Genomic DNA, 17,769 nt, shown 5'->3' with positions numbered 1-17,769 from the left:
TCCAACATCGTTCTAGCTTCAACAGCAAGAGGAAATGTGGAATAAAGGATCTGCACTCACAAAGGGGGGAGTAGCTGGCTTGTTACGGCGGTTACTACCCCAAACCAAATAAGCCTGTTACTTCTATTTCTATGCATATACAGCATAGTTCTCTGCTTCAACGGCAGGGGAGAAGAAAAAACTGATACTTCACGCATATCCAGCATAGCTCCCTGCTTCAACGGCAGGGGAGAAGGAAAAAAAGGGTTCACACTCACAAAGCGGGGAGTAGCTGGCTTGTTACGGCGGTTACTACCCCAAACCAAATGTGCCTGATACTTCACTTTCGATGCATATCCAACATGGCTCTCTGCTTCAACAGCATGGGAGAAGAATAAACTGATACCTCAAGCATATCCAGCATAGCTCCCTGCTTCAACGGCAGGGGAGAAGATAAACAACCAATACGGGCTGTATAACATAGTCTGAGTAAAACAAATAAGCATGGGTGTAGCTTGCTTATTGCGGCGGTTACTACCCCTACTACCCTAACTTATCAGCTAGATATTCACTTGGATGCAGCTCCATCACTGCTTTCTACATTAATGGTGGGGGTGGAAAGGAAATAGAACCAAGAGCTAAGAGAAACAGATAAGTATGAGAGAAAAAGTGTGTGAAGCTTGCTGGGCAGACTGGATGGGCCATTTGGTCGTCTTCTGCCGTCATTTCTATGTTTCTATATATGTTTCTATATGAGATAATGAAAATGGTACCAAGGCAGTCTATAGGGTGACACAGAGGCAACTTCTCTTCCTACCCACTTCCAAATAATCCAGTTAACCTGCATTCCATTTGTCTGGTTTGACGCAGTCGTTACAAATACGTGTGTAACCATCCCATCATTTCCCCTAAATTTTCCTGACACATTGACCACATTTTTCAATGCATAAAGTTTAAACTAGCCCCTGAATGTACTTATTTATAACTTTTTAAAGTTCATTGTGATGTGCAAATTCTGTTCAGAAAGGAACAGTCCCAATAACTTTATTGTGCTGTCTACTTTCCTCTACAGGTGTTTCAGTTTGATTTCATGATGTACCATGTCAACTTAAGTTTGTGTATTGAAATGCAGATGAACAATAAGCTATCATTATCAAAAATGTATTATCCGTGCATGCCACCGTTCGTGGTGAATTAGATAAAAGCATTCAAAATTTAAAATAAAAGCCATAAGAAAACAATGATCAACCATTAGCAGAGCAGCATCTAAAGAAAACATATATAATGAAGCTGAAGCCATAAATGAGATATTTTCTATCCTGAGCACTCAAATGCCTGTCTGAATAAATATTCCTTCAATTGTTTCTTAAAGAATTAATGACATAAAATAAAGTATAACTGGACTAGAAGTGAGTTCCAAAGAATAGGCACCATAACCAAAAAAGCCCTCTCACAGGCCTCTGTCATCAAATGGTACTTCCAGAAGGCCAAGATTGCTAGAATAAAAGGGTACATGTTGATCTGTATATTTTCAAGGAAGAGCCAACATATGGTGCTGGATTGTTGAATGCTTTGTGTACAGTAGTAGTGACCTTGAATTTTATTTACCATATGATCGGAAGCCAGTACAAGGATTTTAACACTGGAGTAATATGGTCCCAAAGATGAGTCTGAACTAGGTAGGTTTGCTCTCTGTGTCCCTGGATTTTCATGATGGCTATAGAGCCCTTAGCCCAAAATATTAGGATAAATTCATATCTTAAAGGTATACTTATGGATATTTTTAAATTTTTGTTCATGTTTGCTGATGATTTATTATCTCTTCCTAATCATGTCTCATTCTCAAATGTTTTAAAAAAGATGGAGTCATGGAAGAGTTTCAGGTTTCAACGTTAATTCTGATGAAACTGTGACACTAAGGAGTAGATTTTAAAAAGGTGAGCACGCACATGTACACCCGATTTTATAACTTGCTCACGCAAGTTATAAAATCAAGGGTCGGCGAGCGCAAGGGGGGTGCACAATTTTGCACCTTGTGCGCGCCAAGCCACACTGCCTTCCCCGTTCCCTCCCCCCTAACCTGACCTTCCCACCCCTTCCCCTAACCTTTCCCACCCACTAGCCCTACTCTAACCGCCCCCAAAATCTTTGTTTTACCTTTTGCGCCTGCTTTTGAGAGGAAGTATGTATTTTTAACATGTTTTATGAAATCAGAAAAATGCTCATTTTCGCTTTTTGGCTGGCACCCAGCCTATCTATGACACTAATAACAGAGATAATAGGTTGGGCAGGCCAGCAAAAACCAAAACATAAACGTTAGCACTACATCACCGGACTGAGCCATGAAGTTGGCACATCCAGTCAACCGAAGGGTACCAAGTGCCACCAGATTGAGCTGGGGGTATTGGCGGGGAGCCGAAGTCCCACCAACCAAAGAAGACCCGGCACCACTGGATTGAGCTGCAGGGTTGGCAGGGGAGCCCAAGTCCTGAAAATTGAAGGGGAGAAGAGGGGGGAAGGGAGGTAAAGAGTGCAAGGGGGAAAGAATGTGCCTACCAAACACACACAGGCCCACTCATTCCCTCCAGACTCACACATACTTACCCTGTACTACATAGCACCACCCCTTCCCCCTCTCACAAACTACTTACACCAACACCCAACCCCTGGCACTCTACTGAGCCACAGCCTTCTTTAATGAGCCAAGCCCACCAAACACGTTTCTTGTAATGACCCACTGGCGTTCATGGAGATGTGGGGAGGTACCATTCTGTGCAGCCCCTCCCTTTGAGGGAGCTGGGTTTGTTGTTCCCCTGGGATGTAATAAAAGCAGCTCTCTCCTGAGAGACTGGAGGTAGTACCTTTGAGTTTGCAAATTAAGAGGAAGTACAGGAGCATTTTTCTTCATTGAATTTTGGGCCTTCTTGAAGAATCCAGGCAAATCTCAAATGGTGATCCTGAGCAAGGTTAGGAAGCTTCCCTCCCAGTCCACTAAGTGGCTGTTTAGGTTTGCCTTCAGGGTTGTTCTCAAGTTTTTTTTTGTTGGTTTTTTTTTTGTGGTAGAGGCGTTTTTTTTGTGGTTGGAGACTTTGTGAGACCCCTGGGTATTGCCTGGGTATAGGGCACAGAGTAAGGAAGACCTGCCCCTCTCCCAGCTCCTGTAAGGACAGGAATAGTGGTAACCTGAAGGAAGGACATTCTGGTGTTTTGGACTCCGTTTATGGGGGTGGGGGGGGGAAGGATTATTGGTTATAAGAACCAGGAGGAAGAGTTTTGCTGCCCCCTTCATGCCTGAGGACGAACATTGAGAACTGTGTGTGCCTGAGAGGATGCAATCAATCATGGGATTCCAGATAGAGAAAACGAGAGAGACATTGGAGAACTATGAGTATGACCAAGTTGAGGCCTACTGAGGAACACTCCCCCTTAGAGTCTTTACCCCTGGGGAGAGAAAAATTGAGACTGAAAAAATGGACTATTATTTCACACAGCTTAACTGAATTTGACCAGTGATTATAACACATTTTTGCATAGCAATTCACGTTTGCAAGAGGTTTTTAATATGATGATCACTTTATATGGAATTACTTTATATCACAGCAGTTTTCCCATATGGGATTTGTTGTTGTTGTTAGATTTTATTCTCTGCCACCTAGCTTTGCTAGGTACTGCACAGCTCCCACTCCGCACTTTATAAATACTAGGATAAATCTCTATGCGTCCACTTATGCATGCACATGCAGTACCGCTAATAGGTTTAAAAGTTAAGACTCCTTATTGATATAACAATTTGTATATGTTTATTTTATTTATTTAGTTGCTTTTATATACCGACATTCATTGGGATATATCACATCGGTTTACATGTTAACGTTGAGAATAGTAAGACTAACGTGTCTTATTATTTTTACATGGTAACGGAGGCAAATCAACAGTTAATGTAATTACATTTTAACAGAGGAGAACATTGTAAAGAATTAACTCAACAATTCAACAAGACAATAACTATAGTTACATCAGGAGGTAGGCATCTCAAGAATTATTGCCAAAATAATGCTTAAAGTGATGATTGGATAGAATTATACCGTACAGAGAAAACAATAATAGATAATGCCAGGGTTCTGGTGATGCTGTATTATGTCTGTTTGTATTACATTTCTGGCCTCATAGCAAGATCAAACATATCCTTCCCCTTCTCTCTATGTCACTTTTACATCCCAGCAAGATTGAACCTGGAGAGTCACATCAAATCCTATGTAGTTTTGGTGATCTCTGTAATCATAGCCAGCTTCAGGATTTGCAAGGCTGTAAAACTTCAGTTCGTACTTTCACCATGCACTATATTCCAGGCACTGCTTCTCATTAAAATGGATATTGCTGATGTTAAAAGCCTGCTTCAGATAATGCCCAGCTGTGGTTGCCTGAAGTTCCATTTTATTTGGTTATCTGCATGGGTGTCCGTTTCTTCTTTTTCCTGGTTTAAAAAAATAAAAAATGCAAAGTAAGTTTTCGTCGTTTCTATTAGCTTTTTGCTTGTGCTGTGTTGGTGTTTGTATATGGAATGTGAGATCTAGAAACCATATTGATTTCAGAGGAAACTGATTTCATCCACATGGTAGGTGCAAGTAAATCTTCATAACTTTATTGGAGTCTGCCTTATTTAATACTGGCCTTCTGACTGTCTACATCGCTCTCATTTTGCAAACATATTATGCTTGCAAATTAATGAGTCACCTTTACATCCCAATTTAATATCCCAACAAAGGCTAATATGGACACCACTGTTAATTTATCTCGGTTGCAATTTATTTGTCTTTAAATTGATGTAATCTGCCTTGAGTTTGTTTGTGGTAAAAGGCAGAATATCAAATGTCTATAAATAAATGAAGCTTTTTAAATATTTAAAAAAACATTGTAATAGTGATAAAATTCTTAGGCGCTCCTGCTTCTCAGAAAAACATTTTCCTTTGATTTTGATTTTATTTTGATGTTTTGGAGTAAAACATATTTACAACTGGGTATCCTGTACAATTGCTGCTGGAAGATATTCTTTGAATAAATTGTACCTTATTTTGCTTCCTAAATCTGTAATTTTGGTGGGTATGGAATGGTAAAAATAAGACAAGCTTTTCTACTAAATGGAAATCACTTCTGTTACATGACATTGTATTGCTAGCTATGAAATACAGTGGAGATAATGGAATGAACACTTCAGGTTTAAGCGTTCAGTATGCAGCTTTCAAAGTTTGATGTCATCAACAAAAGAAAAAACAATTAACTTGCTATAAAGCATAGTTTTCTTTCTAAATGTACAAAGCATGAAATGCTTTATAGGTTAAAATGAAAACTTTGTTTCTATATAAACTCAATATTTTATTGCTGTGTTAACTTTTTTTTTTTAGAGAATTTAAATAATTAATTGTAACTTTAATTTGGTTAAATTCTTATTAGATAATGGGGCAGATTTTCAAAGGGTTACGCGCGTAACCCCGGCAGCACGCGCATGTTATAAAATCAGGCATAGCTTTCTTCACGCCGGGTTGCACGAACAAATCTACGCCCGCCCATACATTTAAAAATCTGGTCCAATATGTTTCACCAATGTATTTTGTAAACTGTCTTGAGACATTTTTCTTTCAGAAAGATGATCTAGAAGTTCAATATAAAAAAAAAATCTAAAGAAAAGCCTTGATCTTGTACAGATTCCTATATGCATCGCAATACTGTAAATTATATAAACTTGTCCAGGGTTTGTTTTTTTTATGTCCGGTCTCAGGTTAGTGTGGCATTTTTCTGTTTACTATTGTTTCTTCAAATCTTTTCCATGAGAAAAAAGAAACAATGAGATTTCTAGAGCAGCAAACTGTGGGCCAGGACCCCATATTGTGTCACAAAACCTTCAGCTGGGGTGAGGAATGCTTCAGCCATCAGTAGCATTAGTGTGGAAGTCAGCATGGAGACTTTGGAGCCAGCACATGCATGCAGGTCCTGCCCTCACATGAGTTTATGGTAACAGGAAGCCCAGCATGAAGAGGGATATGGGCCATTGCTGGGCTTGTGAGCTTGCAATGGTTTGGAGACTCCACGCTGACTTTCATTACTAATGCTGCTGCCACTTGAGGCTTCGTCTATGTGGGCTGATGGAGATTGCCACTGCTTCTCTCTTCTCACCAACCATTGAACGTACCTCAGAGGAAAATGTTGCCCCTGTTATCAGCCTACATTTTCTTCATAGCAATTGTTATCTCCCTTTGGCCCATGGTCCAAATGTTGCTGCTGATCCTAGCCAGAAGGAATTTTGGAGGAGGAGCTGTTTGAAGGAAGGGATCAGATGTAGGAGGGGGTTTGAGGATTGGATCAGGTGAAGAAGGATTGGCTGTGGATGGTGAGGGATGGGGAACTGACATCAGCTGTGAGAGATGTACATGAGGTAAGGGGGATTAGCTGTTGGGGAATGTTAAAGAAGATTTGGAAGAGAGGAGGTGAAGGTGAGATGGGAGGGGATGATGATCAGTTGGGGGTTTTAAGAAGGACTTGCAAGTGAGAGAGTATCAGCTGTGGAGATGAACAAAGGGCTGGAAAGGGTGAAAAAGGATGGGGTGGAAAGATAAAAGGAGTTGGGAGGTGTAAGAGAGGGTCCACTAGAAAAGAGGTTAAGAAAGGAGGTCCTTTGGAGGCGGTATAGGTTGAGAGAGAGAATCAACAGGAGAGGGTGGAGGTTGAATGAAAGGACCAGCTGGTGAGGGTAGAGGGTAAGATTGGAGTTATTGTTGGATGGATCTGCACCACTGCTAATTTGTTTTGGTGTTCTAATGGGGTCCTGTGAATTTTTAAACGCTAAAAGCGGAACACATTAGCAAACATTTGGGAAGCCCTGATCTAAAGTGATTGGAAACAGAAGTGTCGAAAAGCGGAATATAAATAAATAAATGGAAATGGACTACAATATCGGGGTGTAAATTTCTACACTCAAGGAAATGATCGTGGTAGCTCATTCATGACTTTGTACCTTGGTAGACTCTAGGCCGTACCCTCCATAGCTGAAATAATGTATCACACCTCTCATTTTCTCTGATTTTCTCTGTATTATTGTGTAGGCATACTTGTGTTTTTCAGTATTTACCTGGTTCTTTTCAACTTCTAGGTCCAGGACAAGTTCCGTTTGGATCTCTCCGATGAAGAGGCGGTTCACTACATGCAGAGTCTCATTGATGAAAGTGTTAATGCTCTCTTTGCTGCTGTGGTGGAACAAATACACAAGTTTGCTCAGGTATGCTATAGTTTTGTGTTGTATTGAACTGCATCGAGAACAGTAGAAGAATAGCAGTGACAGTAAATACTCGGTTCTCTCCAACATATGATCTCTATTGGCACATTAGTTATTTGTGCTCCACAGAACATTCAAAATTTGTAGAGTCTCTTTATCTGCATCAGGTATAGTACTCAAAAATTAGTGTTTTGAGGCAAACCAAATGAGAAGTGGAATATGATGAGATACATTTTTTACATAAGTTATTGGGTGCACTTCTTGACTACATCTTAGCTGTGTACCTCTTTTTGTAGTTCTGATTCCTGATTCTCCCTTCTTAATCATCAAAGAGCATATTTACTTTTAAAATCAATATTGTTACCTTTTACCTTTCACACTCCTCTTTTTAAACATCATGTCCCTTGGTGCACCTGATTTATATTCTGGCTTTCAGACATTTCAGAACAAGTTACATTCAGGTACTATAGGTATGTCCCTATCCCCAAAGGGCTTACAATCTAAGGAGGTAGTTTTCAAAGGAGTTACGCACGTAAATGTAACATGCTATCATGGCAATTTTCAAAAGCCTTTAAAATCACTTCAGTAAATCCTATAGTCAAGTCAATGGCATATATTGTAAGACCCAATTTTAAGCCTGTAAATGCATTTTAAAATCAGTCCCTAAGTTTGCCGCTATTCATTTGCATGCTACAAATGAACAATTTAATATTTACATATTAATTTGTTGCTCTGTATGCTATCTTTTGGCTTTCTTTTCGCTCATCGATGCCTCCCCTAGTCCCCTGTTCTATGTACTTTCCAGCTTTTGTTCGAATGTGAACCTGTATGATGTACCCACTAATGCTGGTATAAAAAAGTTTTAAATAAATAAATGCTCCACAATGGAATTTAAGATCTGCAAACCAAGGCTTGTTGACAGTTCCTTCAGTTCAATCCGCACCTTAGAGTGAAGTGAGAGAGAAAGCAATTTAAATTGCTGGTCCTAAACTGTGGAACTCTTTTCCAGTGGAATTAAGGCTGCAAAAAGACTTCTGTTTTTAAGAAAGAATTGAAGACTTGGCTTTTTAAACTGGCTTATGAGAATAGTGCATAATTTAAGGCAGTTTTTTACGCTGGCTGGTTGGTATAAACACAGAAATTTTGAGTGAGGTATATTTTACTTTATTTTTTATAATTTTAACCTTTAATTTCATTTTTGTTTTTGTTAATTTTATTATACTTTTAGCCTCTTGATGTATTTATTTTTTATATTTTTATTTTATGTACCTGGTGTTATATTATTATTTATTTTCTATTTTGTAAACCACTGTGATTGAATACAGAACAATGGTATATAAATAAAATAAAAACATAAAATAAATAAATACCTGAGGAAGTGAAAGGTAAAGTGACTTGTCCAAGGAGCAGCAGTGGGATTTGAACCTTGGTTTCCTTGATCTGCAGCCTATCTCTCTAACCTCTAGGATACTCCTGAACTGATTGTAGGATGATAGATATGAATTACAGAAGATAGTTATTCAAACACTGGCATGAAGGACCTGAAAGGGAGTCACCTCTGAAGCCCTTTTCCCTTTCATTGGCTAGCCAAGAATAAGCAGCCTGGTCTCTAACACTACGAGTTTTCTCAGCAGAAAGCGGAATTGTGATCTGACTGACTAAGAGTGCTGGTAATTATCAGAACAACATCCCTAGTATATGCAGTTCCATAATGTTTGGAATGGTTAACTACAATCGAAAGTGCATTCTAAAACACATTTAGACTTAATACTGAAATAAAACCAGTAGAAAAGTGTGTTTTGCAGATTTCTTTCTAACTATTGACTGAATTGTAAATAAGACTACTGTACTAATCAGTCACAGCAGCTTATGTATTGATTGTATTAATATGCCATTTAAAACTCTGGGATTGTATTCTCCTTGGTGTCTGTTGGTATGTCTGATATTGCACACTGTTTGCTGTAAGCATTAACCAACTAGGGAAACACATGGAAGAGCATTGATATCAAAAACACTAGGCAACTGTACAAACTTTATATGAGAGGATTTATTTTTCTTTTGCACGCTGATTCAAAACAAACATATGATGAAACTGTGCTTTTATTTGAAATAACTTCATTGCTGCCCTTGAAAGTAAAATCACTTAAATTTTTGTAACCAAGCATAACTCGAGTACTATAGTACCCTTTGTGTCCCCAAAGCTACAGCCATTAATGTGCATTGCTTAGATTTTTAATGGTGAGAATGACTAAATAGGTGGAGTTTAAATAAACTTTAAATACAGTCTGGTCAGGAATGAAATATAAATCAGAATGAAAAATAGGAATTTGTTAATATAATTTCAAACTGCATTGCTGTTACATATAGGAGTCTTCACCATTCCAAGGTGAATATCAAGCAAATATTTGATCAGAATACCATGCTGTTGTCATACATTCTGTATTTTCTGTTTTCAGATTTTACAGTCAAGTTCAGTGTATTATGACTGTCCTCAAATCTCCAATATGATATAATGTCAACTTTATTGAAATGCATATGAGATTCTCCTGATGTAAGCAGGATCTAGAATAGGGTAGATGGAGTGTAGTGCAACTGCTCGCAGCATGACTTTGGCAAGTATTACCACAGTTCAGACAGCACTCCTCCTTTTCAAATATCTTAGGAAGCATGCACCCCTGCTCCATAGGAAACAAAGGGGGAGGGGGGGAGCCAACATAGTAACATAAATGAAGGCAGATAAAGACCAGTAAGGTGTTTAGGGTTGTATCTGCTATTCCGTGCATGTTATCTCCTCGCCACCTTTTTTTGGGTTGTAACTACCATCCTGTGCAGGTTACTCCCTACCTTCAAAAAAGTTCCCACAGGCTATTTCAATGCTTCATTTCCTTTCTCTTGCCACTGTAGATCCATTAAGGTCAATTTTAAGAGGTGCACGTGATTCCAGGTTCATGCACATGGACGCGCCAATTTTATAACATGCACATGTCGCAGAAGACAGGTTGTTTAATCTCTGGGTCATCTGTCAATCAATTTGTTTGCATCAGAGGATAATAGGAAAGTAGAAAGATTCTGCTCCAGTCTTCAAAGCAAGTTCAGATCCACTCTGGATGCTAATCTGCTCTATGCTTTTCGACCACTTCCGTTGGTAGCAAGAACAGTGCAGAAAACACTCAAGGGCTGGGTGCACTTGACCCTCATTGCTCCAGCATGGCGCAAACAGATGTGGTCCTCTTTCGTTGTCTGATTGTCAATCAGCCCTCTGATTGCTCAGGGATCCGTTCTGACTTTGCTGACTCAAGAGGAGGGTTATATGTCATCTGAACCTTCCTTCTCTCAATGTGACGGCATGGATGTTGAATGCTTGCTAATCTCATTTCTGATATTATCCAAGAAAATTGAGGATATTGTAATCTCTCCCAGGAAGCCTTCAACTAGAATTGTTTACTGTTTTAAATGGAAGAGATTTTCATCTTAGTGTCAAACAAGCTCCCTAGACCTGTTTGCCTGATAACCAAAGGAGTTTCTTCAGTACTTATTTTCCTTCTCAAAGTGCATCTCATTGCTATTGCAGCCTACCATGTTCAGGTGGATGGCAAATCAATATCCATGCATCCTTTAGTGTTGAAATTCATGAAAGGCTTGTGACATACAAAATCTCCCGTCCCCAAACCACTACTCCTATTCGATCACAATGTTGTATTGGCACAACTCATGAAACCACCTTATAAACTGTTAAGAGTTAGCTTCCTTAAAGTTCCTTACCTGGAAAGTAGTATTTCTAGTCATGATTACCTCATCTAGAAGAGTCAGTGAGCTTCGGGTTTTGTCCATTGCTCACCATACATGCAGCTTTTTCAAAACAGAGTAGTACTCTGCAGTTACCCCAAGTTTCTGCCAAAAGGAGTGTCACCTTTTAATCTAAATCAAGCTAATTGTATTGCCCACATTCTTTCCAAGACCCCATGAACATTAAGAGGAAAGGGTCTTCCATTTAGCTTATTTACTTAATCACCTTTCTAATTTGAAAATTAAGTCAAATATTAATTACAAATAACAGTAAAACTCACCAGTAAAGCAAATACATCAATAACAAATAACACAATTAAAATGAATAAAACACATAGAAACAATGGCACCGGGGCCCAAGAAGACCAGAAGGCACTCTCGTTGCACAGCCTGCCACATAAGAGCCACGCAGCCTGAATTGGAGTCCTGCCTGTGTCAACATTGCGAAGAAGCCCAGGGGGAGCCAAAGCCTGGTCCCTTACTGTTGGGAGATGGTTCCGGAACTACTGAAGATAGCTCCCCGGACCTTTGCATCTCCGAGATGGCTTCCCCCACAGGAGGGCACCTCTGGGGCCCCTACTCTGACTCCCCCTGGGATTAACATGGTTCCAGGAACCTTCTCCTGGTTGGAATTTTTCAAAGGGCTGCAAGCTTTCGTTCAGGATATATCCACAATGGCTTTTCGAAGAGAATACTGAAGAGCTGAGGTTACTGCAGGGGTATATCTGCAGTGACGTCAGCTTTGAAATCTGACTCCGTCTCCCATCTGCTAGCAGAAGAGCACAATACCCATTGGAACTGAGTACATCTGTCTACACTAAGGAAAACGAAATTATCAGGTAAGTAATTTTTCCATTATCTGAAGAGAACTCAACTATACCATTAGGCTTCCCAACTTTTCGTCTCTCATGATCCTAATATTTATTTTTATTTAATTTATTTATATTCTGCTTTTCAGGCACTTCAGAGCAGATTATATTCGGGTGCTGTAGGTATTTCTCTTTCCATAATGGGCTTACCATCTTTAAAACAAGCACACGGGTACCCATATAAGCATGAATGGGCACATAAGCAAACATCCACTGGAATTTTAAATCATTCGCGCATTTACACGCATAAGATTTAAAATACACCTAGCACGCATATCTGTGTTCCCAATTTTAAGCTGCTAGTCAAAGCAATATACTTTGTGTGTCTTCCTTAAGAAATTGTCGGCTTAACACACACAGGTAAGCAAATTTTAAAACATGTTCGCATGAAGAACAACCAGTTTTCCCAATTGGTCCATCACTTTGCCCAGTCTGTCTCAAGGTCATCCAGACCCCTCTGGCTCTTCATCCTCTATTCCCCCAGTTGATCCAGACCCCTCCCCCTGGGTTGCTAGTCCTAAACCGTGATTTCTACAGACTTGCACCTCATCAGGAGCAGCAGTAAATGTATACGGCTAATAGTTTTAAATACAGAGTTACGCACGTAACTGTTGGCCCTGCCCCAGAATGCTCATGCCCAGCCCCAACTTTGCCGGTTTTCCACCCCCCCCCCTTTTTTTTTTTTTTTTTTTACTAGCGCTCGTGTATATATGCGCGTAATTTCTAACTTTTAAAATACTCATTGCTTGCATATAGCCCAGATACAAATTTGGACTTTTCAGCACAAGCAACGCTTTTAAAATTAGGCCCTAAGTTTATCCCTGAGGCAATGGAAGGTGAAGTGATTTGTCCAAGGACTTGAACCCTGGTTTCTCTGGTTCACAGCCTACTGTTTTAACCACTAGAATAACAGTTGCCAAGCACATGTTCGCACATTGCTGAGTCCTGGCTGGTTACTATCTCACAGACTCAATTAAGGGCCGTTTCTTTTGAAGACATCTGCAAAGCAGTAACTTGGTCATCATTTCACACCTTTACATCCCATTATTGTCTGGACAGGCCTTAAAGAAGGGACAGTAACTTAGAGCAAACAAGTTTGCACAGCCTATTCACCCAGTTTTCCAATCTTCACAGTGGGTGGATTCGGGTTGTTTTCAACTTTCTGCTTGCAACTTCTCACATGTCATGGCTAATTCAGCCCTGCTTCTCGATAGAGAAGGTTTGCTTACTTAATGGGTTTCTCTGTAGACAAAAGGATGAATTGCCTGCCCACCTCCTTGGAGAATCAACTACCTAGCTAAAGCTGAGAGGCTTGTGAGGCCACATGCGTGGAACTGAGGCCACATGTGTGGAACTGAGAGGCTTGTGAGGCCACATGCGTGGAACCTTCCGTGCTTGCTGAATAGAGCATAAAAACTATGAGCTAGGAGAGAAGGGGCTATTCAGCACCATTGGGTGACGTTATCCGTATGTCATAGCTAATTCATCCTGCTGTCTATGAAGAACCTCGTTTGTGTAAGCAAATTTGCTGTTTTCTTTTCTTCTTATTTTTATTTGCTTTTCTTACAAAAAGATGTTGCTATTATTACAGCTCTTAAATTAGCCCACCGTTTTTTCATTTTGTCACATTGAAGAAAGGATGAGATCAATATGAAAAAGTACCAAGTCCCCAATTAAAAAGTATCACCATTAGTGCAAAACTGATACTGTATCAGTTTTGACTATACCAAGGAACAATCTTTTAACCACATACCCCTCATTTAAATGTCATTTTTTGAATTTTACTTTGCAAAGAAAATATAGTCAACAGTGCTGAAAGTAAACAACCAAACCAAGGAAAGCTTGTGTTTTCTTGTCAGTCTGTTTCACTAATCTTTCAAAAAAGTCCAATGATGAATCAGCTTGACTCCACAGCTCTATTAAGCTCTTATTCTCAGCAATCATAGAACTCTGCTTGTGTTACCAGTGAAGACAGAAGGAATCCCAGGGTACATTCCTCACTTAAAAGGAGCAAGTGAATAAGTGTTAATTAATAATGGTGGAATCAAAGCCATTTTATTGAAGCCCTTGAATCAGAGAACAATAATCACACAAATTTATAATATGTAGCCAATCAAAAAGAACCTTTATAGTCAAATAAAACATATTCAAGCTCATGTCAAGTGCATTTTAAATCACACCGATTGTTTTATTTATCTGTCACTAGGAGCTCTTTTTGATTGGCTGCTGCATTATAAGCTCATGTTGTGATTGGTTTTACTCTGGTTCAAGATCTTTAAAATGGCTTTGATTCTGCCATTTTAAATTAACTTTTTTGAGACATTGGTCCATTATAAGTGAGGAATGTAGGTTTTGCCAAAAAGAAAATATACCATTCTACCAATCATTGCATGTTTGAAAATATTTATTGATTTTAAAGTGGGGACTGTGCAGAAAAAAATACCCATAGTAAAGAAAATTATAAATATAGCCACTTTTCAAAGCATGCCACAGAGAGTTGTAACTTGGAACAAAACAGATTGTATGTATGTTCGTATACTCCCATTAAATTCTCATTCTTGAGCTCAACAGGATGAGAGTTCCACAGTAATGGTCCTATATACGAAAATGCTCTGTAATATGTTTGCTGAAGCCTATATTTCACATAAGGCTATGTTAACATGCCCATTCTCTACACACACCATTCAGCGCAGCTCAAGATGCTTCCATGCCTCCTCTCTGACCACTGCCAGGATCCTCCTAAGACCTGCCAGCTGTCAGAACCCAAGGGCTTATCCTGCGGGGGAGACTGTTGGTATAGGTGAAGCTCCTATCAGTCCTGCCTCGGGGTACATCGCTAGCTGTCAGTGTGCATCTGGCTGTGCCCACCTCCTTAAGGCATAAGGGTCCACTTTCATAACAGGCTGGGACAGCTAATAAATTCTGGCTTGATGACTTCAGTGTACAGTAGTATAACCCTTGTTGAAAGAGTGGATAATTAGTAATGAAAGATCATTTTGGGGCTCCTTTTCTTAAGCTGCATACTAAAGTATATCCGTACTCCTGTAAGTCACTTTGTGACAGTGAGACTCGGGTTTCATGTATGTACATGAATGCTGTTTCATAATAGTTATATGTTTGAATTTATTATTTATGGATATGAATATTGTGATTTGCTCTGAACAAATAATTGAAGGTAGTGAAATGTAAATAAATATTATAAACCTAGAACTACTAAAAAAAAAGTATTAGTACTTGAATCAAGAAATTGGATTATTACTAGTGGAACCCATAGAATTTTCACAGATAAAGTCAGACGTTTTTCTCTTGCCTGAACCTAACTGCAACAGTTTTTGGATATGAAGCTAAAGTTCTCCATTAAGGCTGGTATTAATATGGATGCATGCATTCATGCAAACTAGGATACATCTAAATGAGCTGCTTTGTCTAACTCGAATGTGCCTCCATGGAAGATCTAGTCTCTGTAATGAAGCAACAGAGTCAAGAAACCGAGCGTGTCAGATTTTTAACATCTTTGCTATCATCCTTCACAGATCTAAAAGTGACACATTAGAAGGCTCAGTATATTCTTGATCTTTATCCAAAGTAAAAGATACAACCAATGGTAAGGGGAGTCCAAACTTAAGGAGGACATTAAAGATAGATACAGGTCCCATATTTAGATTACCAATAGCTTCTACCGAGATAAGAGGGCCTCCACCTGATTTATTTCCACCCACAAATTCCCTTATTAGAGGGCAATCCTGTTGGTTGAGGTGGAGGATTTCTGGAGCCCGGATTTGAGATCCCCAAAATTAAGTCTCTATCACAGTCACTACTGGGCAGCTCCCCGAGGGAAAGAATATGATGGTCCATATGTCCCCCGACAACTCCAGTTTCTGGAGACTAAGCAAACACCTTAGTCTTCCTTTTCCTCCCCATTTTGGCACAAAGGTGTGTGCCCATGGGCACATGGCTTTGGCTACACACCACAACTCCAAAGTTAGAGTCAGAAGGCTCTGTGATGACTTCAAACCAATGCGAAAACCAAGAGGGAGGAGCACTACCCAGCGATTAACCACCAGCTGAACTTGGTAGGCAATACTTCACCGGCATTAGGTCTTAAAGTGGGGTTTGCAGGAATCACACACAGCACACATAAATGTTTGCTAGAAAATAGGTTCTAGTAATATTCCCGTCCAAAAAGTCTTCTTTCTTACATCAAAATATGTTAGTCTATTATCATGGGCGATAGGGCCCTAACACCTGCGATAACGCTATAACGCATGCATTATTTATTGCATCGCGAGATGTTAATGCAAATTTTTAGTTTTTAGTCAAGAGAGAAGTTTGAGTGGGGTTTATGAAAATGAGGGGCATTAACTCTGCATGCGATAGCATAACGCACGCTATAGCATGTTTTTAACGCCAGAAATAACTACACCTTTTTTCCTGGTGTTAAGCTGTGCGATATGCCCAAAACGGAATTTGCGATATTTATCGATAATTCCATTTTGGGGAGAGTGGGGGGGAGAGAGAGAGAGACTGGGGTGGCATACATATTTGTCATCTATTTATACCTCTATAGGAGGGTCATTAGTAACTTGAGGTGATGTTTTGGTGGTGGACTAGGGTTTTGGGCCAGTTTTGCATGCACTGGTAGATGTACAAACAGCAAAGTACACATCAGTGAAGATTTGATGTGATTTAGAGTGAGGAAAGAGACACAAAGATGAGAGTTCTACAATGTTCTCTTGCCCTAGCTTGATAGAACCCAAGTAGAAATGCATCAAGCTAGGGCGAGAGAAGATTGTAGACATCTCATCTTTGTGTATCTTTCCTTACTCCAAATCACATCAAATGTTCACTGATGTGTACTATGCTGTTCATACATCTGCCACTGCATGTAAAACTGGCTCCAAAACCCTAGTCCACCACCATCACCTCAAGTTACTAGATGACCCTCCTATAGTGCTAAAAACAGTTGACTACTAAATGGAACTCTCTCTGAAGAGAGAGCGGTTTTAAGCGGTGTACCGCAAGGATCCGTGTTGGGACCGGTCCTGTTCAATATCTTTGTGAGCGACATTGCGGACGGGATAGAAGGTAAGGTTTGTCTTTTTGCGGATGACACTAAGATCTGCAACAGAGTGGACATGCTGGAAGGAGTGGAGAGAATGAGACTGGATTTAAGGAAGCTGGAAGAGTGGTCAATGATATGGCAGCTGAGATTCAATGCTGAGAAGTGCAGAGTCATGCATATGGAGAGTGGAAATCCGAATGAACCATATTTGATGGGGGGAGAAAGGCTGATGTGCACAGAGCAGGAGAGAGACCTTGGGGTGATGGTGTCTAATGATCTGAAGTCGGCGAAACAATGTGACAAGGCGACAGCTAAAGCCAGAAGAATGCTGGGCTGCATAGAGAGAGGAATATTGAGTAAGAAAAGGGAAGTGATTATCCCCTTGTACAGGTCCTTGGTGAGGCCTCAGTTGGAGTACTGTGTTCAGTTCTGGAGACCGTATCTCCAAAGAGACAGAGACAAGATGGAGGCGGTCCAGAGAAGGGCGACCAAAAAGGTGGAGGGTCTTCATCGAATGACTTATGAGGAGAGATTGAAGAATCTAAATATGTACACCCTGGAGGAAAGAAGGAGCAGAGGTGATGATATGATACAGACTTTCAGATACTTGAAAGATTTTAATGATCCAAAGACAACGACAAACCTTTTCCGTCGGAAAAAAATCAACAGAACCAGAGGTCACGATTTGAAGCTCCAGGGAGGAAGACTCAGAACCAATGTCAGGAAGTATTTCTTCACAAAGAGGGTGGTAGATGCCTGGAATGCCCTTCCGGAGGAAGTGATGAAGACCAGAACTGTGAAGGACT

At 40.0% G+C, this 17,769-nt stretch overlaps 1 protein-coding gene across 1 annotated transcript in view; it reads left to right on the top strand.

Moving 5' to 3' along the window:
• The window catches only part of PIK3C3 (phosphatidylinositol 3-kinase catalytic subunit type 3), a 498,179-nt gene that overhangs the window by 465,369 nt on the left and 15,041 nt on the right, over positions 1–17,769 (top strand). The window contains 1 exon segment of the mRNA XM_029581010.1: positions 7,124–7,249. Within this exon segment, the coding sequence (XP_029436870.1) occupies positions 7,124–7,249 (126 nt within the window).

The sequence above is a fragment of the Rhinatrema bivittatum genome, chromosome 1 (genome assembly GCF_901001135.1).
Source record: "Rhinatrema bivittatum chromosome 1, aRhiBiv1.1, whole genome shotgun sequence".
In the NCBI taxonomy this organism is placed as follows: Eukaryota; Metazoa; Chordata; class Amphibia; order Gymnophiona; family Rhinatrematidae; genus Rhinatrema; species Rhinatrema bivittatum.
Note: the sequence above shows the minus strand (reverse complement) of the source record. Positions and strands in the feature narration are given on the sequence as shown.